General features: G+C 39.3%; 3 protein-coding genes across 3 annotated transcripts; 2 read left to right on the top strand and 1 right to left on the bottom strand.

Annotated features, from left to right (window-relative positions):
- The first annotated feature begins 6,117 nt into the window (after positions 1–6,117).
- LOC130418499 (tripartite motif-containing protein 16-like) lies at positions 6,118–9,922 on the top strand. Its single transcript, XM_056744701.1, is given in 7 exon segments — positions 6,118–6,690; positions 7,801–7,896; positions 8,182–8,415; positions 8,755–8,914; positions 9,038–9,088; positions 9,220–9,444; positions 9,447–9,922. Coding segments are annotated over 7 exon segments (1,680 nt in total). The 3' UTR covers positions 9,788–9,922.
- Positions 9,923–13,701: 3,779 nt separating this feature from the next.
- On the top strand, positions 13,702–17,180 carry LOC130418498 (tripartite motif-containing protein 16-like). The gene is made up of 7 exons (XM_056744700.1): positions 13,702–13,708; positions 13,819–14,405; positions 14,748–14,843; positions 15,039–15,272; positions 15,385–15,541; positions 15,681–15,740; positions 16,165–17,180. The coding sequence occupies exons 2-7, from the start codon at positions 13,842–13,844 to the stop codon at positions 16,740–16,742; spliced, it is 1,689 nt and encodes a 562-aa protein (XP_056600678.1). The 5' UTR covers positions 13,702–13,708; positions 13,819–13,841; the 3' UTR covers positions 16,743–17,180.
- Positions 17,181–24,744: 7,564 nt separating this feature from the next.
- On the bottom strand, positions 24,745–27,556 carry LOC130418527 (dual specificity protein phosphatase 14). Its single transcript, XM_056744751.1, has 2 exons — positions 27,435–27,556; positions 24,745–26,942 (listed from the first exon to the last, which is right to left on the bottom strand). Exon 2 carries the CDS (start codon positions 26,932–26,934, stop codon positions 26,440–26,442), a length of 495 nt encoding a protein of 164 aa, XP_056600729.1. The 5' UTR covers positions 26,935–26,942; positions 27,435–27,556; the 3' UTR covers positions 24,745–26,439.

Here is a 27,556-nt window from a genome sequence, read left to right as displayed (position 1 = left end):
TCATAGCTATGTTTGGAGGAGGAAGAACAAGGCCTATGAAGAAAAGAACACCTTGCCTACTGTGAAGCATGGCGGGGGGTAAATCATGCTTTGGGGCTGTTTTGCTTCTGCAGGTACTGGGAAGCTTCAGCGTGTGCAAGGTACCATGAATTCTCTTCAGTACCATTCTGGATCATCTTTAGAGGTTTGGTTGTGCAAGCTGGAAGTCCACCCAGTAGCGCATTGCAGTAGTCCAATCTGGACAGGACTAGAGCCTGCACTAGGACTGGAATGGTCCTAGTGCATGTTAACAATTTTATAGTTAACATCACATTTTTGAATTGTCTTCCATTTGTTAGACAGCTACTATTCAAACAAGGAAAAAAAGTAGAATCTCGATAGCAATGGAGTTTAACATTGATGTTTAGCAGCCATTAATTAAACATGAAAATAACAAAAGTATTTTATTATAGTAAACACATATGTAACTACTTCTTTCCATTTTTTTCCAAAATGTTTACTCTCCTTTTCTTGGTTCTCGATCACCAGCTCTTCCAGGAATCTTCTTCTAATTCATGTGTTCCACCATTGATGCATGGAAGTCAGAACTATGGCACTACAAAATTATTTCCTTACAGTCTAGTATTACTGTTAAAACAGCCATAAAACAAGTAAACAGCAAAATACTGGATTATGGTTGAAAAAATGTCTTAAGAGTTGGTGAAAGTTGTGGCTCATTTTTATATCCACCACCCCCAGCTTGCTTAAGGTGTTCCGCCATTGCTTCAAAGTCTGAATCTGTTGCATTTTGGCTACACCTGTTCACAGCATCTGAGTCAGAGAAGAGAATATGAATATTAAAAAAGTATCAGATTGTCCTACAACTAAATTGAGAAATACATACAAGATTGTAATTGACATGTATTACACTTTTTTCTTCTCTAGAATAACCGTATGTAAATAAAAGTTACTAATAACAGTAGAATAAACTTATTTAAAGGTAGCAAGAGCACCTGATGAGTATTGCATTCCATGCTGTTCGGTTTGAAAGATGAACTTCAGCAATTAACTGTTATTCTGGATCATGGCAAGTCTACATCTTCTATTAAGAGTCTAGATTGCAACAAAGAATATATGTTAGATAAGTGATTAGTGGTGCCCTTGAGAAAGACCCTGGAAACTTTGTGAAAGTGGCATTTCTGGTAAAACCTGATGTTCTTACAGAGAAGTCCATCCATCCATCCATTTTCTACCGCTTATCCAGGGCCGGGTCGCGGGGGCAGCAGTCTAAGCAGGGATGCCCAGACTTCCCTCTCCCTAGACACTTCCTCCAGCTCTTCCGGGGGGACACCGAGGCGTTCCCAGGCCAGCCGGGAGACATAGTCCCTCCAGCGTGTCCTAGGTCTTCCCCGGGGTCTTCTCTCGGTGGGACATGCCCGGAACACCTTACCGGGAAGGCGTCCAGGGGGCATCAGGAAAAGATGCCCGAGCCACCTCAGCTGGCCCCTCTCGATGTGGAGGAGCAGCGGATCTACTCTGAGCTCCTCTCGAGTGACCGAGCTTCTCCCCCTATCTCTAAGGGATCGCCTGGCCACCCACTGCATTTGAAACCCCTCCCCTTTTACACTTTTTCTGAAGTCTTATTGGATAACGGCAGTAAAAATCTGGCGTTATCCAGTTTTTATAAATATTATTAAAAACATTACTTTTCTTCTGAAGCAAGTACTCCTTGGTTGGATGTCGAATCCTCCTTTATAAAATCAAACTTGCCCCTTAATCTTTATCTATACTCGACAGATATAAAAATGTCACGGTCCTGTCCTTCCTGTCATGAGTATTCGGGCATTGGGGACAGAGCCGTGACAATATCATGTCTTGTGTGTGTGTGTTTCGTCTTGTGTGGACACGTGGCGGTTTGTTATGACATTTCGCCGCGTGTCTTCCGTGTAGCTCCGCCCCCTTGTCTCTCTGTCTAGCGTCACATTAGTGTTTCATTTCCCTCACCTGTCTGTGCCTCTTCCAGCTAGTTGTACTCATTGTTAAGTCTTGTCACCTGCCCGTCCCGGTCCCTTTGTCATCTCTCCTCATTAGTTTCTCCTTATTTAATGTCCCTCATTCCCTTACTGTTTGTCGGTTCATTGTCAAATGTATATTGTCGATGTCACTGACTCCTTCGTGTCTCCACCATCTGTATTGCATTATTCCTGTTTCCCTTCGTGTTTGGACTTATTATTTAGTTTCTGTTTTGCCCCATCGTGGGATTATTGTTTTGTGTCTTATTAAATATTGTTTAACCCCAGCTTTACTGTCTGCGTTTGGGTTCTGTCCGTCCGGACGTGACAAAAAAATATCAGGAAAAGGAAAGAGATGGTATCTTTTAATCCGATTCTTTTGAATACAATTCAAGTTTGGTTTGACCTACACAAATATTTAGGTCAGTCCAATACTTTATCATGTTTTACTCCAATATGGGGAAATTAATATTTTAAACCCGCTAGCATGGATTCTGGATTTAAACTTTGGTATGATAAAGGACTGAAAACAATTGAGGACTGTGACGAGTCACCCCGCCTGGCGCAATCAGCGTCGCCACGGAGACGGAGACAATCAGCTCGGCACAGCTGCCGGTCGATACCACCTGACGCCAATTCTCAGTGGCTACAAAAGCCGCTTCTCAAACAGAGGAAGGTGAGCAACGTCTCCCTCAGAGCTGAATGCTACTGACTTCAGTATCTTCTCTGTCTTTACAGGAGCCGACGCTTAACGACCGGCAGCACCGCTTATCTAGGAACCCGGAAGTAACCTGATCGAGGCAGACATTCTTACAACGCCTCAGGAAGAGGAAGGAAAGCTACTCCCCCCGAGATGTTACGCCAGCCCGCATCGGGACAACCCTACAGATAGTTTTGACAGTCACCATACTTTTCAATAAATGACCATTCGGGGATGGTATATTGTACTTCAGGTGTATGTGTCGTTGCTTCACCCGTCACAAAGACTTATATAAGGAAAAAGATTTAATGTCCTTTTCAGAATTGGTAGCACAATTCAATATCCCCCCAAAACATTTCTTAAAATTTTTACAGCTTAGAAGTTATATTTTTTCTAATCCGTGTGAAAAGCATACAAAACCTACCAAGACACCTCTGGAAAACTTATTTTCTAAACACCCACAGTCTAAAGGCTTAATATCTCAGTTTTATATATTGTTAGAGTTAAATTCTAAGGAATCATTGTAAGATAAATTGAGTCGTTGGAATGAGGACTTAAAATCAAACATCCCTTTAATCAAGTGGGAGGAAATATGTGTGAAAGCACAATTGCAAACATTCAATAGCAGTCTTAAACTGATACAATATAACTGGTTAATGAGAACTTACATTACACCAGTGAGTTTGAACAAAATAAACCTGAATATTCCAGACACATGCATTAAATGTTCAATTGACAAAGGTACTCTTCTACATTGTTTGTGGAGTTGCCCTAAGGTGCGAGAATTTTGGAGGAAGGTGGCAGCATTAATTTACCAAGTGGTCTCAGTAAATCTTCCAATGGATCCAGAGATTTTTATTTTGGAGTATCCAGACCCTATTGTACTTTGTAGCAATCCATAAATTGATTGACATAGGCATACTTCAGGCTAAGCGTTTAATTGCTTTGTATTGGAAAAGATTAGAAATGCCGTCTATTATACAGTGGATCAACAATATGTCCTTCTGTTTAGCTATGGAAAAGATAACATATACCTTAAAAGGGAAACTTTTATATTTTGAGAATATTTGAAAACCCTTTGTATCCTTTATTTTGAACTTAGATCTAAGGAACATGTGGTTGAAGGCGATTAGACAACATTACATTTAAAGTATCATTACCCTGCTTACCTGTCTATGTCTCTGTTACATTTTTATACATTTCGTATTTTCCTAATTCTCACAATTGTACTATATAAGTTCTCTGTATCAACCTGGGCCAATTATTATTTAGCTATGAGATTATGTATATTTATTTCTATAAATGTATATACAGTTTTTTTTTATATATATATATATATATATATTTTTTTTTTTTAACATGTTAATTGGATATTGTTTTTCCACATTCTGTATAAGTTATTGTAAAGTTATTTTATTCTCTTTTCTTTATTTTCTTATTTCTACCTTTAATATGTAAAAGAGATCAGAATATTTCTGTAAATATTTTTGATTTTGTTTTGAGTTATCTCAATAAAAAAGTATATAATAAAAAACTGGCCAATTGTCGCAAATCATGCCACACTATGCAAATACTAACCACAATTCCTCAGAATCTATGTGAGAACATCACTGTGCAGGTGATGAGCGGCGAACACGGCGATCTACGCAATGTCTCATTCCCGCTTCTCAGGGAACTGACCGGAGACGGTCCCTTTCGAGAGCGGTCAAAAAGGGGAGAACCACATTTGGAAAGGTAGTACAATCCTGCCGTGAGAGGAAGCAAAATCAGCAAGACAAACAGAGTTTAAACAGACCAAGCATGGGATAAGTATACACATTAAACCATTCGCGAGGTCGCCCTGAGCGTCAACAGCTGATTGGCTGAAACAGGCCAATGAACTCCTAGATCACTGAAACAGGCCAATGAACTCCTAGATCACTGAAACAGGCCAATGAACTGCTAGATCGGGCTCCTGCCAAATTTGCATCCAATCCCAACAAATGCAACGGGCTGCGCTGAGACAGGGCAGACACCACAACAGTAAGAGCCAGCAAGTAATCCTAGTAGGATATAACGGTGAACATAAAAGTACACTAATCACAGAGTTATCAGCAACACGGTACAAACTGTGTAACATAAGTGATTATAATGTAGAAGATAACGAGCGATCAGCACTCACCAAGAGGACTTGAGACGTTAAAGAGGACACGTCCAATCTGTAGAACCAGCAAGTCGCACAGGATATGTCCTGAATAGAAGTGCCCATAGACCAGGCCCACGAAGAGGGGATAGCCCTAGTTGAATGAGCTCTGATACCAAAAGGGGCAGTCCTGTCCCTGACTCTCACACGCCAAGGTGATAGTGTCCACCACCCAGTGAGAGAGCCTCTGTTTAGAGACAGCCCGACCTTTAGTTCCCCCACCAAAACAAACAAAGAACTGTTCAGACTGCCAAAACCCAGCCATGCGATCAATGTAAGCCCTCAAAACCCTTACCGGGAAAACCGTTTTCTGAGCGTTAGCATCACGCGAGTCTGACTCGCGAGGACGACGCATCCCTCATAACGACTGTATGTCTCATCACCAGCCCCAGGGGAACTCCCCGACTGAACATGCTCGGGCTGCGCCACGGACTCGGGGCACTAAGGCAGCTGAGTGTAACCGGGACTTGGACTCGACCCGAGGACCATGCATCCATGGAACTCGAGGCTTCAGCCAAAACCGTAGGGGTCGCTTGTGCAGAAAACCCAGATGGCAGACCGCCAATGCCATAAGACCCTAAAGCCTCTGAAACTCCCTCACAGGACAGACTTACCCGGCCTGAGCAAATGTAGAGCTGAAGCGATGGACTCCGTCCGCTCTGGAGAGAGGCGAGCGCGCATCTCCGAAACCTACCCCCAGATGCGTTATAGACTGACTCGGAGTGAGCTTGCTCTTCTGCATTTTCTCGCGCAGCCCAAGGGATGTCAAGTGATGAAGCAGCGTCTGTGTATGACCGATTAGCTTCTTTCATTAATGGGCTTAAATTAGCCCACCGGAGCGTCCGGCTTGATGCAGTGATTGCTGATGGTGATCCAGCCGAGATAATTGCGATGAGGTCGCATGCTCGAGTTGATAGGTGATCGCTGATGATAGACCAGCGGGCTGATTATATGCTTATGTTCCTCCCGAGCTTTATTAATCAAACATTCATTTAAAAGATGAATCTTCAATAAGAACTTAAATAGAACTTATAACATAAATAAATAAATAAATATTGGTTGAAATAAGTCAACCTCTCGCTCTTTCTCTTTCATTAGTGCTCTTTTAACCACACCTAGCTCAGTTTATTGAAAACAAAACTTAACATTACTTCCTGCTTAGCGAAGGTGTGATTCTACTGGTCACTGTCAGTTTCTTTATCTTCACTGTTATTAAACTGCTGTATGTGTCCGTGTTCAGTGAAATGGCAGAAGCCAGTATTTCAGTGTCTGAGGATCAGTTTATCTGTTCAATCTGTCTGGATATACTGAAGGATCCAGTGACTATTCCATGTGGACACAGTTACTGTATGAGGTGTATTACAGACTGCTGGGATCAGGATGATCAGAAGAGATTCTGCTGCCCTCAGTGCAGACAGACCTTCAATCCAAGACCTGTTTTAGGTAAGAATGTGTTGTTTGCTAGCATGGTGAAGAAGTTCCAGATTGCTAATACTGTTGACTGTAATGCTGGACCTGGGGATGTGGAATGTGGCGTTTGCATTGGGAGAAAACGCAAGGCTGTTAAGTTCTGTGTTGAATGTCTTGATTCTTACTGTCGAAATCATCTGGAACAACATAAAAATCTCTTTGAACATAAAAGACACAAACTGATGGATGCTTCTGAAAAACTCCAAGAGAGGATATGCTCTAAGCATCGTAAACTGCAGGATATTTTCTGTCGTACCGACCAACAATTGATTTGTTTACTCTGTATTATGGATATTCACAAAGACCATGAAACTGTATCCGCTGGAGTAGAACGGACTGAAAAAGAGGTATGATCTAAAATTACATTTCTGGAGGCCTGCTCTAATTTTAATTTAGTTTCTATATACAGTAGATGTAGAATATTCTAATTGTTGCTTAAATATGCTGGACATTTGGTAAAATATTATATAAAAAGAAATGTTCAGAGTGTCTATTTACACTGAGTTCAAATACACTACTGCTTTACTCCCATAGTCGCTCCTGAAAATTGCTCATAATTTGCATAGTTGAACTTCTTCGCACTGCTAGACACGCCCACTTCCTGTTCCTAATGGTGACTGTCCACCATTGTTTACATATTCCAAAGTGGTCTATAGCGTAAAAGCATATATCACATTTTTTCACTTGCCATATGTTTTATTTTAAGTTAATGCTAAAATCTGTGATCATAAAAAGACACCTCCACTATCATTAATCCCATTGGAAGGCACCTTTAGCAACCAACAATACTTAAAGACCGGAAGTCATATATATGTGCAAATATATCTGCGCAGTCATGTAAATCTGAGCAGTCAAATACATCTGTGCAGTCATGCAATTACTTCACCAGGCTTGTATTTAGATTCCTGAACCATGTTTGGCTTAAGTAATAAATGTGTCTAAACTTCACATGTTGCAAAAAAACTTTTTTTTATTCCCTCAAATAATTGATTTAGTAGGTGAAAACATGAATCAATAAAGAACAACAGTATTAATATAAATAACATCACATGTTAATTCCCATAAAAACTGCAGCTTGATGGGGGAGGAGCCTAATCGTTCAGTTATGTCAATCATCATTACCGAGAGTAAATAAAGGACAGTTCCCCTTACCGTTCCAGTTACGATTCTTCTGGCATCTCTCCTAATCCCCAACGCCTCCTCACTCTTCCTTCTGTCAAATCTAAGGGAAGGGAGGTGTTGAGCTCGGAGCTCGAACTGAGCTCCGGGGTTTGAGCTCCTTCAAGGACAACAAGCTAACTTTCGCTTATCATTAATCGCGAAGACTGAATGAGCTGGCAAACATTTCCTAACAGCTTTAAGCAAAGACACATTTAAACAAGACAAACATGCAATTGCTTCTAGTAAATAAATAGTTTAAATAGTAATTTAAGTGTTAATTTGATGCTAATTTGCAGAGCCATTTGATAGAAACACAGAAGAAATACCAGCAGAGAATTCAGGAGAAACAGAAGGATCTTCAAGAGCTGAGAGATGCTGTAGTGACTTATAAGGTGAGTTTTGATCAGAAGATCAACTGCTGACTGCTGGAAGAGATGTTTCACACTCAGCACTCTCCTCCAGTCTTTTAGTGAGTAGTGGGTCATGGGTTCGATCCCAGGGATTGCACATAGTCCGATACAAATGTATAGTATCATGCATTGTAAATCTGCCAAATGCGTAAATGTAAATGTAACAGAATGTGTGAGGGACCAGTAAGAGCTGAATGAATGGATTTACGAGGCTCCCCTCTCTCTCTCTCTCTCTCTCTCTCTCTCTCTCTTTCTCGCTCCTAACAGTGCTCTGCTCAGGCAGCAGTGGAGGAAAGTGAGAGGATCTTTACTGAATTGATCTTTCTCATTGAGATAAATTGCTCTGAGGCGACACAGCTGATCAGAGATCAGGAAAAGGCTGAAGTGAGTCAAGCTGAAGAAATCTTGAAACATCTTGAGCAGGAGATGAATGATCTGAAGAGGAGAGATGCTGAGCTGGAGCAGCTTTTACACACAGATGATCACATCCATTTCCTCCAGGTAACAGAGATCTAAAAAACAGAACAAGAGCTATTTTTGTATTAAATGTTTCTGTAACACTTAAGTATAGGGACCAATTCTTACTATTAACTAGATGCGTATTAGATGCCTATTTTTAGCATATTGGGTGTTTTTATTAGTACTTATAAAGCACATATTCGACATGACCATATTCTACTTCCCTAATCCTAGTACCTAAACCTAACACCTACCTTACTTGCTATTAATAAACAACAAGCTAGTAGTTTACTGAGGCAAAAGTCATAGTTAATGGTTTATTAATACCGAGAATTGGACCTTAAATTAAAGTGTGACCAATGTTTCTGTTGTTTGTCTTAGAGTTTCCAGTCTCTCTCTGCTCCTCCTGGATCTACAGACTCACTCAACATCACTGTCAGTTCTCTCCCCTCTTTTGAAGAAGTAGGAAAATTGGTGTCTCATTTGAGAGAGAAATTAGAGAATTTCTGCACAAAAGCGATAAAAAAGATCTCTGGTAGAGGTAAAACATAATAATTAATTTATACTTACAGAGGCATTAGTCATCTTGTAAGATTGAGAAATAGAGGTTAAAACAAGTTATTTTTCTTAAAACTGCAACTGAAGCTATTTGTTGTTTCCATAGTGTCAAATGTTAAAATAATTGGTCCCCGAAGCAGGCAGGAGTTCCTACAGCGTAAGTTGCAATTTTAAAGTGTATACACACGCACGCACACACACACACACGCACACACACACACACTAATAATCTCAAACAAGGCACTGAAATAAAGACATTTCAAAAGCATTTTCATAATTTATTTTCAGATTCCTTTCGGTTCACAATGGAATATATCACTGCGTATAAATATCTCTGTCTGTCTGAGGGAAACAGAGTGATTACTAACACTGGCGCACTTCAGCTCAATCCTGATCATCCGGACAAATTTAATGTTCATCCTCAAGTGTTGTGTAGAGAGAGTGTGTGTGGACGCTGTTACTGGGAGGTTGAGTGGAGTGGTCGGGTGGATATTTCAGTGTCATATAAGAGCATCAGCAGAAGGGATGGGGTGATGATTGTTTTTTTGGACGAAATGATCAATCCTGGAGTTTGTACTGCTCTCACTCAAGTTATTCCTTCTGGCACAATAACATTGAGACTAAACTCCCTGCAGTTTCCAGATCTTCTAGAATAGGAGTGTATGTGGATCAAAGTGCAGGAATTCTGTCCTTCTACAGCGTCTCTGACACAATGACCCTCATACACAGAGTCCACACCACATTCACTCAACCTCTCTATCCTGGGTTTAGATTGGATTATTCAACTATACTGTTTTTGTTGTCAAAAGTAAAACTTTGTGAAATTAACAAAGTGAATATTTCAGAATCAGAATGATACTGATCGACAATTACTATCATCCATGATGAATGAGTGAAATGTTGAAGTTTGTTATTTTCCAATCAATAGTAACTTAACTCATGTCAGTAAAATAAATTGTAAGACTATTTGTGTAAATTCAATAAATTAGCTGACTTAATCAATGTCTGTAATGTAAAAGTGGGAATAAACAAGACCATCTGCACAAATAGTATTTATAGTTATTTCTGTAAAAGCCAATTATTTGCTTAATTCAAAACAAATAATTAAAACCATATGATGTGCTGGTTTAAGGCATTCATTTGCCCACTTAAATATTTTTATTTCACATTTGTATGCCATCTCATTCAAACATTCAGTATATTTAAAATCTTAACAAATAAACATTTATTAAACAAAGAGGCGCTGACTTGAAGAAATATACAAACAAATGAGAGAAGCATTATGGGTAGGAAAGATGTTTAAGTGCTAAGGAACCAAATGACTGATTGTGTGTGGACTGTATTATTACAGGGGTCATATGACGCGAATACGTGTATTTCTGTGTCTTTGGCGTGTTGTTAGTTGCACATGCATGTATTAGACACATGCAATTGCAAATATTTAAGTATCGTACGAAAAGATGCATTATATCCAAAAGAGATTGATCACCCAGACCTGCCTGAAATGCCTCGTCTAAACACTCCCCCCACAAATCTACGTCAGTTCGTGGTATGATTTGACTAAGATCGCCCGAATGTATACCCAAGTAAGGTGGGCGCACCTGTCAGTAAAATTAATTTGGAACCTGATGTTCCAAATATGGTAAGAGACGTTACATGCTTCATCATTACCATCACACGCTTGCAGTATTCGACCAATCACTATACGCATTGGTTAGCTGGCCAATCATAGCACATCTCGCTTTTCCGAGCGATGAGCTTTGTAAAAAATCTGCTTGTTTCAGAGAGGCGGGGCAAAGATGAGATACAAACATGTACGGTATGTGGAAAATAGAGCATTTTTAACCTTAAATCATTTATACGCAACATAGCTTAACATCTATGTCATTGAGACTACCGGAGAGCTGACGGGATGTGTGGGTTACGGGAGACGCATAGCCTCGTTGGAGTCATCATCATGTGATTTATTTCTCCGATTATGTTTGATTTGGACCTTTAGTTGTTTATGTTTGGTTGAACTGATATCATTTGAACTTGCTATTTACATTTACATGCTGACATACATTTACACTGATCACTTGACATTTCATAATTCTTATTTAAGTTAAATAAATCTTATGATTTAAGCAGTGGTTGTGTGGCGTCTCCTTACTTTGTTGTGATCTAAGAATTAGATCGTAACACTCCTTTAACGTAAATGACTGGATGGGCATCCCGAGGCGGGGGAGGAGGTAAGAAAGAGAATATTTATTGTAGCCGCTGTTCATTCATTTATTTTTCTTATTAGCATATTATGCATTAAGTGAATGCCTGGCTGAAAGATGTGTCTTTAATCTGGATTTAAACTGGGACCCTCAAATAGTATCGGGAAGGCTATTCCAGAGTTTAGGTGCTACGTATGAGAAAGCTCTACTTCTTTGGTGGATTTAGTTATTCTAGGTGTTATCAAAAGTCTGGAGTTTATGCTGGGTAGCCAGTGAAGGTATGAAAAAATGGGGTTATGTGCTTGTATTTTCTTGACCTGGTTAGAACTCTGCATTCTGAACTAACTGTAGTTTGTATATTGTTGATGCAGGACAACAACTAAGTAGAGCATTACAGTAGTCAAGTCCTGAGGTCACAAATGCATGAGCTTTTGTGCGTCTGTAACACATAGAATATTTCGCAATTTGGCAACATTTGTAAAATGGTAGAAGGCTGTTTTTGTGACTTTTGAGATATGATTTCAAAATGACAGGTTATGGTCTAATATAGCACCTAAAGGACTTTAACTGCATTTGTTGGTGTAACAGTGCAGCCTACAATTTGCAGGTTATAATCCAAAATATTCTGTTTATGTGTATTTGGTCCAATAAGTAATATTTCTGTTTTATTAGAACTTAAAAGAAGGAAATTACTAGTCAGCCAATGTTTTATATCTTCAATGATATAAGGAATACAATTACATTGTATTCCATGAACTGTGTCTGCCGGTTTTGACTGTCACACAAGCAGAAATTATAAAGATTTTATTTAAAAGCAAACTGACACTAATTTAACGCATAATTGTCTAATATAATCAAGATTTATATGATTATATTCATTAAATTATTTTTACAGTCTTTTTTATTATTTTGTAATCTTAAATATAACAAGTAGGGGCAAATTAGAGATTTTGAGTTTCTTATCACATGATAATGCAAACGCCGTGTTATGTGTTAAATAGTGTGTATGTCTGTGTGTGGGTGTGTGTGTGTGCGCCTGTATGTCTATGTATGAAAGTGAAGTGAGAGTGACCTATTTATCAGATATGGTGACCCATGACCGAAATTTGACACCTGGATTTAACCCATCCAGAGAGTAGTGAACACACGTACACAAGGAGCAGTGGGCAGCTATTATGCAGCGCCCGGGGAGCAAGTAGAGGTAAGTTGCCTTGCTTAAATTTATCGTGCATATCATATAGTAGACACTACTTTTCTAGCATTTTAGACAGGTAAGGGAGATTTGAGATCGGTCTATAGCTTCCAAGTTCATTGGGGTCTAAGTTTCCTGCGAGAGATTCATGCTTTTCGCTGAAGGTCTCTTACAAACTTCCTTTCTTTCATAAAACCCATATATTTCTGCTCCTTCATAGATGTTTATTTCCAAAGAGGGAAAGTGAGCAGAACTGAGGAAACAGGTTTGATCTCATTCCTGTTTATCGGCTATACACACAAGAGTCTCACAACAGGCACATTGTTGAAACCATATTGAATGTTTTATACACAGGGTAAATAGCATTTATTGAATTTGACCGACACTCCAGAACCGTCAGAAACATGCCAAAGCACTGTGAAAGTATGGGCCAATAGGATGATGTATTCTTGACAACAAAATGGATGCTACATTTTAGTCAAACTCTCAAAGCATTTTAACTGTCCTCCATTATAAGTGTCTATGACGACAAAACATGTAAACGCAACAAGCTAAGAAGTTGTGCATGAAAGCAGAATAAAGCTTGAGAAATACATGAAGGCTTATAGGTCGCATTGAGGAGTTGCAGTGATTCTCCCCATTCCTAAGCAACATATTCGTCACACTCTTACCTGCTACATGCGCTCCCCTGCCAAGCCAGTTTTTAAATCATGAAAAACAAACTTTTCAGAGGGCAGTTGTGGCCCAATGGTTAGAGAGTCGGACTTGTGACCAGAAGGTTGTCGGTTTGATTCTCTGGGCCAGTGGGTAACAACTGAGGTGTGTCATGATTCCGCTGTCATGTCATGTTTATTCTTGTTCTTTCAGCGGAGTCATGCCTTGCACCCTTAAGCAAGGCACCTTACCTCTACTTGCTCCCGGGCGCTGCAGTGATAGGTGCCCACTGCTCCGGGTAAACGTGTGTTCACGACTCTCTGGATGGGTTAAATGCAGGTGTCACATTTCAGGTATGGGTCACCATACCTGACAAATAGGTCACTTTCATACATAGACATACAGGCACAGACATACACAATACATAACACATAACATAGCGTTTGCATTATTATGTGATAAGAAACTCAAAATGTCTAATGTGGTCCTTCTGGTTATATTTATGATTATAAAATTTATAAAAAAAAAAACACTTAAATAATTGTATGAATACAATCATATAAATCTTGAATATATTAGACAATTATGCGTAAAATTAGGGTCAGTTTGCTTTTAAATAAAAATGTATGTAATTTCTGCTTGTGTGACAGTCAAAACCGGCTGACGCATTTCATGGAATACAATGAAGTAATGGAAAAGGTGTGTGTGTTTGCTGTCAAGGATACAGGTATTTGCATTCACTTTGTCTGTCTTACCGATTCTCTTTCAGCCACACCTCTTTTCTATGAAAGTAGTTTTGTTTCACTTTCTTAGGGTTTCACCATTTCTTTTCTTAAGATAAGGCTACATTTTGCTGTGAAATGGCAGATACCACTATTTCAGTTGCTCAGGATGAATTCAAGTGCCCAATCTGTCTGGATTTACTGAAGGATCCAGTGTCCATTCCCTGTGGACACAGTTACTGCATGGGCTGTATTACAGACTACTGGGATCAGAAGAGAGTCTACAGCTGCCCTCAGTGCAGACAGACCTTCACTCCAAGACCTGTTCTAGGAAAGAATACAGTGTTTGCTGAAATGGTGAAGAACCTCCGAGGTGCTCCTGCTGACTATTTCATTGGACCTGGTGATGTGGAGTGTGATTCCTGCACTAAAAGAAAACGCAAAGCTGTTAAGTCTTGCCTTGAATGTCTGAATTCATACTGTCAAAATCATCTGGAACATCATCAAAATTTATTTAAACATAAGAGACACAAATTGATGGATGCCACTGAACGACTACAGGAGACAATTTGTTCTCAGCATCATAAACTGCAGGAAGTTTTCTGTCGTACAGATCAGCAGTGCATTTGTATTCTATGCACAATGGATGAACACAGACATCATGACACTGTTTCAGTTTCTGAAGCAAAAATTGAAAAACAGGTAGGATCAAGTAAACAGATTAGTGTTAGTTTTAGTAAGTTGCTCATTTTAACTCTTATTAGACAATAGCAGAATTGAGTATAAAGTTCAATTAAAAGGTCCAAAAAATTATAGTTCATGTCAAAATGAAAATTAGATGTTGATATATTTATTCCCAATGTTTTGTCTTCAGTAGTGTGAATAATTTAACAACTAATTTTCATTTTTGAGTGAACTATCAGTTTAAATGTGATTTACCAACAAATTGTGATTCTACTAATTTAAAGGCAAAGAAGCATTGTGTATTTGTAATATATTCTTGGGTCTCAGATACATGCCCTGAACAGTAACCTTTCTCACTAGATACAATTGGAAGAGATACAAAGGGAATTGCAGGAAAGAATGCAGGACAAACAGAAGGAGCTTCATGAGTTGAGAGAGGCTGTGGAGACTCATAAGGTGAGTTTTGATCAGAAGATCAACTGCTGACTGCAGGAAGAGATGTTTCACACTCAGTGAGGAGTCCAGTGCTGGAGCAATTTACAGTCCGACTGAAGTCCACTGTGGATAACGGATAGTGTGAGGAAACAGTTAGAGCTAAATAATGCTAATGATTCTAATGCTCCTTTGTCCCTTCGTGTGTTTTTTTTACAGTGCTCTGCACAGGCATTGGTTAAAGAAAGTGAAAGGATCTTTACTATGCTCAGCCACTCCATTGAGAGAAGTCGCTCTGAGGTGATACAGCTGATCAGAGATCAAGAAAATGCTGAAGTAATTCGAGCTGAAGAACTCTTGAAGCGTCTGGAGCAGGAAATTGAAGATCTGAAGAGGAGAGACGCTGAGCTGGAGCAGCTTTCACACACAGATGATCACATTCATTTCCTCCAGGTAACCGATCTGAAAATCTAGCCAGATGACTTTCAAAAGAGAGACACGTGTTTTAAAGAGATTATATTTTCTAATAACTGTTTATGTTTTTTTTGTCTTTGTGTCTGTATAGAGTTTTCAGTCTCTCTCTGTTCCTCCTGGATACACAAACTCACTCAACATCACAGTCAGTTCTCATCTATCTTTTGATGAAGTAGGGAATTCTCTATCTAAACTAACAGAAGTAGTACATTTCTGCAAAAGAGAAATGGGTCATATATCTGATGGAGGTAACACACAGAAAATTTATGTCACTTTTTAATTAATGATTCTGTCATCTTGACAAAATAAAATATTAGCTATAACATTACTGTCGGTTCATATAATGTCCTTGAATATTACACTAAAGTTATCTCTGGTCTTCCACAGTAAAATACATTGAGATCGTTTCCAAACCTAAACCCAAGACCAGGGAGGAGTTCCTACAATGTAAGTTAATATACAAAAATAAAACACAGTTATACCAAATATAAAGGGACTTTGGGAATACTTCATTGTATACCATAAGCTTCTTATGGTTGCTAGGCAATAAGAATTTGGCATAAATGTACAGTTTTTCAGTACATTTGTTTCAATTCCAAGCCAATTTCTAACTGTGAAAAGTTTAACATGCTGTTGTTAGCCCAATAATTTATTTCAGTCTAATCTAACAATTAAAATAGTTGTGTCAAACTAATGTAGGTATGTAAATAACAGACTGAAGTAAATAACATTTTGACTTATCATTAAAAATATGAATATTATTTAAAAACAACAAATTAAAATATAATCCACATTGTTGCTGTCTAGCATTTCAAAACAAGATGTGCGTAGATATTATTTTAAGACTCATTGTTTATTTTATCTCCATTAGATTCCCATCAGTTCACTTTGGACCAGAATACAGTGAATAAAAACATCTCTCTGTCTCAGGATAAAAAAATGATCTCTTATACTGATATAGACCAGCTGTATTCTGAACATCCAGAAAGATTTGATTTTGATCCTCAGGTGTTGTGTAGAGAAAGTGTGTGTGGACGCTGTTACTGGGAGGTTGAGTGGAGTGGTGAGGTGGATATATCAGTGTCATATAAGAAAATCAAGAGGAAGAGTAGGAATGCTAAGAGTGCATTTGGGTATAATACACAGTCCTGGAGTCTGTTCTGTAAGGCCAGGATTCTTTTCAGTTCATTTCCATTCAATTATCCTGACTCAGTATCCTTTAGTTACAGCATTTGGCACAATGACAAAGAAGAAGAACTATTAATTCACTCCAAATGTTCTAGAATAGGAGTGTTTTTGGATCATAGTGCAGGAACTCTGTCCTTCTACAGCGTCTCTGACAAAATGACCCTCATACACAGAGTCCACACCACATTCACTCAACCTCTATATCCTGGATTTGGAGTTTATTCAAAATCAACTCTAAAATTGTGTGATCTATCTGCATAGATTATATAGAGATTCAACCGGGTCTCATGGCAGTTTGTGGAATAGGCAAGAAATTTAGAATCTGTTGATTCGTGTTCATGGACACAAATTTCCCCCTTTTTTTTCATGTCAGTCAGCACAAACATTTTTGAGTCATTCAGCACGACTTTCAATACACAGACCGCATGTGCACATACATGAATATATTCATAACCTGATATCATAGGAAGTCGTACATATTTTAGGATGTGGCTAACCAACACCTTTACACACCTCAAGTCCTAAAATCACAGCAGCAAAGGTAAATTTGGGTAAAACGCACATATTTTACCAGCTGGCAAAGCAACTATGAAGGTCCACCTTAACCCCGCCCCTAAACCTAGCGTCACAGGGGCAAAGTTAAATTATAATAAAACGTACAAATGAGCTTGTAGGAATAGAAATACCTTAGATTGAGAAGTCGACATGAAAGTTGTGCTGAGTGACATGAAAAAGGGACACTAAGCAATATATATTTGTTTGCATTTGCATGCAGCTGGGTACAAAAAGCAGCTGTAAAGATTCTCATCTTTGATAGGAGTAGACAACTTTGCCAAAATAAGAATATATATTATCAAAGAATAAACATTCATTATTTTTTTCATTTTTTCCTGATCCACATTTTACTTTATGTAACAATTTATCCAGAATATGTTTAAGTTTTTTTGTATGTTCTTTTGGCCGACGGTCGACCGTTAGGTGGCTGCCGGCATTTATCTTCAGTGTTTTTGTTTGTTTATTTTATTAAAGCTTTATTTAAATGTCTGCCGGTTCCCGCCTCCTTCCTTCCTTTTATTGAACCTCATTACAGATAGCTTTGTCATTACTTAGGCTACACATCTCTGCACAGCTCAAACCCTCTATTACTTTCTTTGATCTTTAAAAACATTTGTTATAGCAGTTGTTTTAGTGATGTTATAGTTTATTACATTACATTATTAACACACCGGTCATGTCCGGTGTAGCCACAGTGTTAAGCTTCAAAACAAAAACGTTGACATAAAAAACGTTATGAAATATCTCCACGCATATTTTAAGGGTCTTGAAATCACACACATGGATTTTGTGTAGAAAATAAATTTAAATATATTCTGTTGTTTGATTAAGTTTTTATCTGCCTATGTATTACCAAAGGAAATGAGTAAACAACTAATACACAGCTATCCGTTGTGTCGTTTGTTAATTAAAAAAAGGGGTCCTTTGAAGCATCAAAAGAGGATCCCCATTCACTCACCAATTTTGATTTTTTCAATATTAGATACAGCAAAGAGATAAAATGTACTCTTGATCATAATGTTTTTGTTAATGTAAGCTATCAACAATGCTATTATTGTTTAAAAAAGAAAGGAGTAAGGATAAACAAAAAATGTACTGTCTTGGGTCTGGAGCATCACATTTGTTTTGGGGACAAACCAGTTTTGACCAGATTGCTGTTGATTACTATAGAAACCACTCTAAACTAAGGCTTCACAGGGCTTATTGGTTATATATTAAATTGTTATTCAATAGCAAGTTCTCATTAAAAGCAAGTAAAATGTTATCATATTACAGTTTTTTCAAGTAACACTAAAAGTGATACTTGAGGCCCATTCAGTGAAACCATTCACCCATTCACATAATCTTCAGATCAAGTCTGCAAAACTATAAACACATTACAAGCTTAAATTTAGTTTGCTATTGTAAAACAAATGTTTTGCAAAACTATAAACAACGGTCTTTACAATAGACACAACATTTAAAATTGTTTCATCTGGAAAATATTGACATTAAAAATTCTACTACATTTACAGACACAAAGTCTGTGAAACACTTCCAACTTTTTTGTTCACTTACTGTACATGTAGAAAGTAGGACAAAGATGATAATGAGTGGAAGAAGACAGCTTGCACAATGTTTTATTGCATGACAGTAACAAGCATATCGCAATCTTCAAATGTATAGGCTTTGTCGGTTACTGTTGATCCCTTACACCATCTCTACACCGCATGCGATCGTTGCATCGCGCCTCGTCCGGTGTAGACACAGTGTGAGTCAAACACAATGAAAGAACAATGTTTTTATAATACAATATTTAACCCCCCAGAATTAGAATTTTAAAGTTCTACTTAATTAATATTGCATATAGGAATTTACAGTCTGTTTCATATTTGACCAGTGTTTCTCTCTTCTTTATCTTAAATGTGTGCTTTTTACTGTGCATGTGTGTGCGTGTCTGTTCATGCTTGTCTGTGTGTGTGTGTGTGTGTGTGTGTCTATGTCTATTAGTAGGTGTGCATATTGTGTGTCTGGATTGTTCTGTATGTGGTTGTGCTGTCTTCTGTGTTCTAACCTTTTTCTTGTTTTTACAGGTATAACTTTAAATGTTTTGCTTATAGTCAATAAGTCTCATGTACAGATGCTTTGAAATAAGGAAAATTGTAAAATCAGCTTTATAAATAAAGTTGACTTGAATTGTAATTGATGACAGAATCTTTTTGAGTGAACTGTCCCTAGATTTAATATAAAAAGTATGTTTGATACTTAAGTACAATATTTTTTTGTTTCTGTCAGGAGTGCTGGCAGAACCCAAGTGCAGGCAGACAAAGGGTTAAATAATAAGGACTTTATTAGAAAACAAAAACAAAAACCCACAATGGGGAAAACAGTACAAATCAAAGAGGTAATAAAACCAAAATACTTCCCGCAAGGGGGACAAAAACAGACCATGTAGAAAACTGTAATCCAAATGAGAGTACAATATACAGGAACAGGGTAATCTGGTAACACTTGGCTAGACGAACGGGGAGATAAACACATGGGCTAGGATACAGGAAGGAATAAACCGACAAGTGGCCAGGGAAACAGAGACACTAAATAGGGGAATCTTAACGAGAGGAGTTTGCACGGGGATGGAGATTGGCAGGTGACAAGGATGAACACAAATAAAGAGTTGACGGTGATACAAGGGGGCAGGGCTAGAAGACGCGACACCAGAGAGATTGCATGGCATTACAAAGCCACAACAATGCCATCCCCTTTCTCCACATAAAACACATGGGTCTGACATGATCATGACATAACATGAGAGGCAGGATCATGACAGAACACCCACCTTAAAGAACGCCCCCAGGCGTTGTCCAAGGGGCACTCTAACAGCACAAGGCCGACAGACACCAGCAACATAGAACGGAACATACTAGGGGTAGCACGGACATGACGTGAAAGGGGTTGGGGTAAGATAACAAAATAAACATAAAGGGGAGGGGGAATGAGCCTCGGGAGGGTTAGGGCACCGGCTGAATGGCCAGCAGACAACGACTAGGCGCCGGCTGGAAGGCGGGCTCACAAGGGCTAGGCACCGTCTGGAACGCCAGCTGGACGGCCTTAAATGTGATTGTTACACTACTGTAATGGGATATCCTTAGGAAACTGGTGGTCTAGTGGGTTAAGAGATGGTGGTCTAGTGGGTTAAACCACTGAACTGGTAAATCAAAGGTTGCTGGTTCGATCCCAGCAGCCACCACCAGTGTGTCCTTGAGCAAGACACTTTACCCCATGTTGCTCCAGGGGGATTGTCCCTGTAATAAGTGCACTGTAAGTCGCTTTGGATAAAAGCGTCTGCCAAATGACTAAATTATTAAATTATAAACTAAACTACAAATCTCATCAGGTTTAGCACTATAAAAGGAAGTGAGGATATTTGTTGTCCTCTTCTTCTTTTGGTTTTCCTGTTAATGGGAAATGTTTGGGAAACTACAAATCCCATCAGGCCCAGCACTATAAAAGGAAGTGAGGAGATTTGTTCTTCCTCTCCTTGTTCTCCTGACGAGGGGGTTTAAACGGAAGTTTCTGCAGACTTAAGGTATGGTAACTTGCCATTAGATAAGTTTAAGGAGTGTAAAGCCATGGAATATGGAATTATGAGTTTAATAATGGGCTTCCCTTTTTGTTTCTTTCTGTATGTCCTTCATTTGTTAATTGAATGGAAGTTGCAGCTGTCGTATGTAATGCATAGTGGCAGTAACAAGCAGTTAACAAACGTCTATGTGCAGACACGTTAAATAGGGAGAGAGAGCATGGTGGTGTGCTGAACATATCTTGTTTTGTGTGGAAGGTAGTAGTTTTATTATTTGATGGATGTGTGTACATGTGTATTTAACATATGTCATATTGATATTATTTAGTTTGCTTTAGTATTCTGGCGAGATGACTGCCTGAGCATCACAAATCAGAATAGCCGATGGTAGTGGTATTATCACTTTTACTTAAAACATAAGGGAATTTAAAACGAAGTTTTAATTGTTTTTATAACTTTCACGAGTTCACCCTCGCAGATAAGCAGCTAAGATGTGGGATGAATTGGTAAGGCATGGATATGAAGGTTATGCGTATATGGCGTGCTGTGCTAGGAGTGGGCTCCGAGCTCACCGGGTCTATCCGAACCCGAAGCACTCTACCCTGGTTAGGGCAAGTACGCCGGGCTCGGAACCAGCTCGAGCCCAGAACACCCCCCCCCCCCGGGGGTCCTGCGGGACTGAGAGGAAAATGAGAGGAGCTGGGGTGGAGGAGGGATGTTGAACGTGCGAGAAGCATCAGGTAAGACTGCTTGTCTATTTATGACGGAGCTTGCTTAAGCTGATAGGGTAAATGCTGTGATTGCTGATGTTGTACCAGCTGAGATGATTGAGATGAGGTCACATGCTCGAGCTGTATATATTGCTGCTGATAGACCAGCGGGCTGATTATATGCTTAGGTTCCTCCCGAACTTTGTTAATAATCATCATTTAATGGTTATTGTGAATGTGTTTTATCTTTTAATGTGTTGGGTATGTGATGTTTTTCTTTGATATTGTAAACAAGTATTTCTAATAATGAACTGTGCTTTCCCTTACAGGGATGCACGATTACAGTTTATTTGATACTTAATTGTTATGCTTGATCGGTTTTTGTTTGTATTCCAATTTATTTGAATTGCGATACCCATGATTTATTAGTATTGTGTTCTTTTTTGTAGTTTAGAATTTTTTTTCTCTCTTTCTGGTTTGTGTATCTAACTCCACGGTGACTCTTGCACTCTGCTTTAAAAAAATTAGTTACTATTTGTATTTGAATTGTATCCATTTTTCACAGCAGTATTTTATTTAAAAACATTTAAGGACTTTGTATTTGTAACTAAATACTTTTTTATGTGTTTGTGCCTGTGTGCTTGTGCCACTGTTGCCGGAATTCATGAACTGGTTACAGGTAAGTGTCTTGGACAGCATGACCTGATCATCAGACACCTTAGGAGGTGGGAGGAGGCTGAATTCTCCCCGACCGTGCTTCATACCCTCTTGAGACCTTAACGTTGTCCTTGTGGGCCTTGCTAGGGCCCTATTTGAACCCTGGGCCTGGTGCTCGCTTCTTTCAAGAGGGTGGGGGATCTACATTCACTCTCTGTCCAACTTGTGCCTAGAGTTTGGGCCAGGTATCTCCCACGTGGTAGTGAGACCAGGCCGGGCTACGTGCCCAAAGTTCCCACAACTCCCTTTCGGGACCAGGCGGTGGACTGCAAGCGCTCCCCATTGGGGTGGAAGACCCAACCCCTGTCATGTTGTGTCCAGTACGTGCCCTGTGCCTCTACTTGGAGAGCATGCAAAGCATCAGAAGCTCTGAACAGCTCTTTGTATGTTTTGGAGGACAGCAGAAAAGGAGGGCAATCTCCAATCAGAGATTTACGCACAGGATCTTGGACGCCATCACTTTGGCGTACAGGTCGCAAGACCTCCACTGCCGGGAATTGGCTCAGGGGGCCTCTCTGGCAGACATCTGCAGAGCTGCGGGTTGGGCTGCGCCCCCCCCCATCACCTTTGTGAGGTTCTACAACCTTGTTATGGAGCTGGTCTTTCTTGTAGGTAGGACTAGCGGCCCGCGTGGCTTACATCTGCGAAGCACCTTCTCCCCTTTCTAGGCGAGTCAGTGCACTCTTCTGCCTCCCTACTTCCCCCACTGGCTGAAGTACATGCATTCCATCCATCATAAAGCATCTCTTCTGGGAGATCAGTATAGGCGTGTTTCCCTTACGAGGTGAACCCTGTTTTACTTGAGCTGATGTTCCATATGTAATGACTCCCCCATTGGGTCGTCCCGACTGACCTCCCCATGGTGGAAACCCACAGGGTTTCTCCAGTTATTACCAAACTTAATTTAATGTTTTTTAATGCCTTGGTTAATGCCATAACCGGTCAACGACTAACCTGAATTAAAAATTACTCTGATGACAGCTTAAACATTTATTTGCAGTAACATTACACTTCCAATACTGATTCAACAAAGTACCAATCACTTACATGTTGGATGCTAGACAGAGTGAAAAATCAGGCCATAACTAACTTTCTGTACATTGTACTACCACAGTACAAACATTAGCTTCATCAGCTATTCCACCAAAATTCCATTCCACCAAAAACTCTGAACCTCTTAACTCTTATAGGCTGCAAAATAAAGTATGCAAAAAAGTGAATTTACTGTTAAGACACCAGAGCACCTCTGCCTTAAGCGTTGCATTCAAACCATACGCTGTCGATGGTTGCTTGATTTTCCTTCTGAAGAGGCAGCAGGAGTATCATTTGTAGTGGTGGTGGCAGTACTAGTTGCAGCAGAGGGTACTTTGTCGGTCAAATTAAAGTAAAAAGACACATTTAAGTCTAATAAATTGCTGCAACTGTGTGACCCTAATAGCAGATTTGTGGCTATCAGACTGCATATGTGATATAACGGCGTTTATACCCATCGTAGCTAGCTTAAATTTCTTTTTGCAAACACTGCAAAATCATCATCTTCTAGCCACTTCTCCTGGAATTTGCACTTCCCCATGGTGCATTTTATTTGCTAGGTCTTATCCCATCACCATGCAAACATCCAGCATTACCGCAAATCCTCACGGTCCTGAAGCAGTTACCAAACTGGTTCTGTATTTTTAGCGCATGCATGTACAGTTTTGCGACAGCAAATCACTTGTAAAGTTCATTCAAAATAAATCGTTAATATTTGACTTCAGAATAAAAATGTTATGCTTTGTAATTTCATTTAAGACCTTAATTGGATCAAAATCCAATTAGCAGCAGTGCACACCCGTGACTCGACCAGGCCGGTCAGGGTCGTGTCGCGTGAGGTCATGAGGCTGCCTGAGCGCATTCCTCCAACTGTGCTCGTACAGAAAATGGGACACATACATTGTGTGTTTCCTTAAGTGAATCACTCATTCTTCATTACAGAGAACACGGAGAAACTGAACCATAGGGAAAAAAGTATATTCAGGCGATTCGAAGATGAACCAATTTCTTGGTTTACTACAAAACTCTTTTTCATCCAGTGTGATGTAGTATAGAGCGGTAAAAAACTCCTGAAAGCTGTGATGCATGAAGCTGTACATCGTCTCCTGTCTGTTCCTTTTTTTTAAAGAGGAACTTGCCCAGGAATGGACTTCCAGCAGTGTCTGAAACTGTTTCCTTCACACTTTTCTCGTCAAACAAAACTTGTCTTTCCAGCACCCCTTTCTCTGCCAGCTGACTCAGACTCTTCAGCAGGGTCGGGACAGACTCAATCAAACCCTGACAGTGATGCTTGAGCAGAATAAACACAAACTCAACATATATGGATGTGGTTGTTTCCGGACCACTTGCTACATCTGAAAAATTACAATGGTAAAAGTTGGCTACCCCAGAACTTTTTGCTACTTTGGTAGTCAGTGGGGTCCAACAACTGTTTGGATATAAGCATTTTTCTAGATCTATCTTTCTCTGTGTTCATCAGATCAAAGAAATTTCTACAGGTTTAGAACAACTCAAAGGTGAGTAAATGATGACAGAAATTTTATTTTTGGAGTGAACTATACCTTTCATATTAGTCATCGATGACTCAGTATGTCAGTCCATGTTTTGCCTTTTGTAATTTTACAGATAAAAGTAACCTTAAGAGTCATCACATGGTAAAGGTGAGTAAATAAAAACAGAACCGCTTGGATGAAATATACCTTTTACTGACAGATGTATTAAATATATTATACTGCATAGTTGAAATTTGTTTACTTGTCAGCACATGCAACCTTACCTACCCGGACATACTTAAAATTTTACTTCCGGCATCTTTAAGAAGTGCTTTTATTCAGATCTCTACGCAGAAACGGTGCATGCTTTTCCAGTCCAGAATAAAAGGAAGCTTTAACAGCATTTCCTCCACAGTGCACAAAGGTTTAACCCTTACAGGCCATGAATGGATTGGTGGAGATTAGAATCAGCTGTTATTCACTGTATCCCATGAATGTGTGTCCATTTTATATGACGCAACATTAAGGATACATTACAATAATCTTAATAACAATTATATTTTGACAATAGGAAAACTACCCATAGTTTATTACAGTAAAGCATAGTTATCATCTTTTTGGTGGATTGCTCACCTTTTGTAATTTAGTTGTACTTTATGGTACAACTATGGTTACTGTATTGAGGCAATGGTAACTGTGGATAACATTTTTTAACCATAAATACAATAGTTAAACTTGTTACTGTAGTAATGCCATGGTTAATTTAGGAATGTGCCAAGAATGCAACGTTTAGTCAAGTTTTCTTTGGCTGAAATAAGTACAGCATTTATTACCGATTCTTAATTTATATATATTTTTTATTCATATTAAATAGTTGGGGTTAGGACACCTTCTGTTTTAAGACAATAAACTGAAAGAAAGAAGTTAATCCAAAATTGAAACTTTCTTTTATCATTTTGTCATCCTCATGCCACGTATCCGACACCATTTAAGTATTAAGCCTATTTGTTCCATAGCCATGAGCAAAAATGAACCACCATATTTGCATGCTTAGGTTAAGCATGACGTAGGCTATTTTGTAACAATTTATTTAAAAAGTATTATTAAATATTTTACTGTTATGACTTACTTGTGGCGTCATGGTCCACTTATCTGTGGTGTCTTAAGTACAGGAAAGTTGTCTGAGATTATCACTTAAAATAAAACGTTAAAAGGCGTATAGCTTTTCGTGACGTCAACAGGTGTTCCGATAAATTCAGTTTCCGTTTCCTCTTGGCGCACTACAACATCAAGACAAACTGATGTCGGCAACTGTTATAACCAATCATGAACTAGTTACAACATAGAAGTGTTGAATATTGACTCCAAAACAGCGGTCCGATTACTTTAAAACGTTTTACAACTACAATGGTTTAGGTTTACCTATTTATCAGTTTTAAAACATTACAACAAAAATTTTACAACTTCTAACTTCAATAAGCGGAGTAACTCGGAGGTGGAACAGGAATAATTTCACCTGTGTTTTGAGCAGTAGTGGGTGCGGACTATAAAGTGGGGAAGTCGTTTTTTAAGTGGTAACATTCGACAACAATAAAAATGTGTTTATGCGTTAACAGCATGACATTGTAAGGCGTTTTAGTCATTCAACATTCACACCTGCTGAAAACACAAGCAATACAATTTCTAACGTTTTCTATTATAAATGCCATTATGAACAGGCTGTTTACCTTTTAAAACCATCACATAATACTTTCGGTGCCGTTGCATAAACTGCTTAGACTAGTCTTAAACTGAAACCTATGACACCTTATCCAAAAACATGGTAAAGGCACGAGTCCTTTTCTATCTGAAAACATTGTTCAAAACCTCAACCTGTTTTATGCATTAAGGCATTATAGAGAGTCCTCTGCGGGCTGTATGGGTTCTGGTAGGACACCTTGTGAGCTGGCCACCATCTTGATGCTGTTTCTTTGTGTTAGTTTCTTCTCGTACCGTAGCAGCTGTCTCCAGAACCCTGCGTTTGGACGGATAAAAGGTCGAGCTGCCAGAACCTGCTGATGAGCTTGAAGTAGCGAGATTCCCTCAAACCTCATGAGAAACGCCATGATCAGAGAAGGAGACCTGCTTCTACCTGCCGAGCAGAACACCAGTGAGCTTCCGCTATAGTTCTGATGGATCCGTTCGGCCACACTGTCAAAGTGCTGGTCCAGAGGGGCGTGAGGTTGGTCCTCTACAGGTACGCAGATGCAGTCCACCCCCTGGTACTCAGGGCAGGGATACTCAGAACAGGCATTCACAGCCAGGGTGACGCCTCTGTGGGACAGTGCTGACTGATTTAGGGCCTCCACTCCACTTAGGTACAGAGAGGGAGTGACCTGGGAGATCATCCTAGTGACTGCAGAGGACATATACACACAGACAAAATAATTATATTACATTTGACATGCATTTGGCAGACATTTTTATCCAAAACAACTTAATGCATTTAATGTATCATTTGTCAATGACCATTGAGCTACAGGGGTAAAAATATATGATCAGAAAAATACACAACCACACGTTTTATATTATATTATACATTCTATATCCGTTCTGATTATTCAGGACTGTGTACGAGTACAGGGCTGTGCACTAAGTACTATTTAAAAGTTATTGTTTTCGTCTATATGTAACATTAGATACAGAGCTTTTCAAACTTTAATAACAGTGAGGACTGTGATGGCATGTAGCTAATCTCTTCCCCTGAATCTGTGTAAGTAAGTTACTATATGAGTTCTGTGGTTTTGCCTACTGAGTTTATGACAAGGAAGCGTTTATCTGCATCACATGAAGCCACCAGCATCAATGGATAGCAAATTCATAGCGCAGGAGGATTAACGTTACAAACCTTCTGCAATCTAGACCGGAATACAGTGTGATACAGAGGTCGTCACTGAGTAGATATCGTGGTGTTCGCCATTTTAGCCCTCACTGTCACGTCTTGACTTGTACGCTCTTCTTTCATCTGTC

The sequence above is a fragment of the Triplophysa dalaica genome, chromosome 3 (assembly GCF_015846415.1).
Source record: "Triplophysa dalaica isolate WHDGS20190420 chromosome 3, ASM1584641v1, whole genome shotgun sequence".
NCBI lineage: Eukaryota > Metazoa > Chordata > Actinopteri > Cypriniformes > Nemacheilidae > Triplophysa > Triplophysa dalaica.
This window is presented reverse-complemented; position numbering and strand designations above follow the sequence as displayed.

What these genes read in the sequence shown, in the direction of transcription:
- LOC130418527 (XM_056744751.1), bottom strand. Translation starts at nt 26,934, where the DNA reads ATGATCTCCCAGGTCACTCCCTCTCTGTACCTAAGTGGAGTGGAGGCC.
- LOC130418498 (XM_056744700.1), top strand. Translation starts at nt 13,842, where the DNA reads ATGGCAGATACCACTATTTCAGTTGCTCAGGATGAATTCAAGTGCCCA. An exon ending in GGGTCATATATCTGATGGAG is followed by an intron (nt 15,542 to 15,680) that starts GTAACACACAGA and finishes GGTCTTCCACAG; the next exon opens with TAAAATACATTGAGATCGTT. An exon ending in CAGGGAGGAGTTCCTACAAT is followed by an intron (nt 15,741 to 16,164) that starts GTAAGTTAATAT and finishes TATCTCCATTAG; the next exon opens with ATTCCCATCAGTTCACTTTG.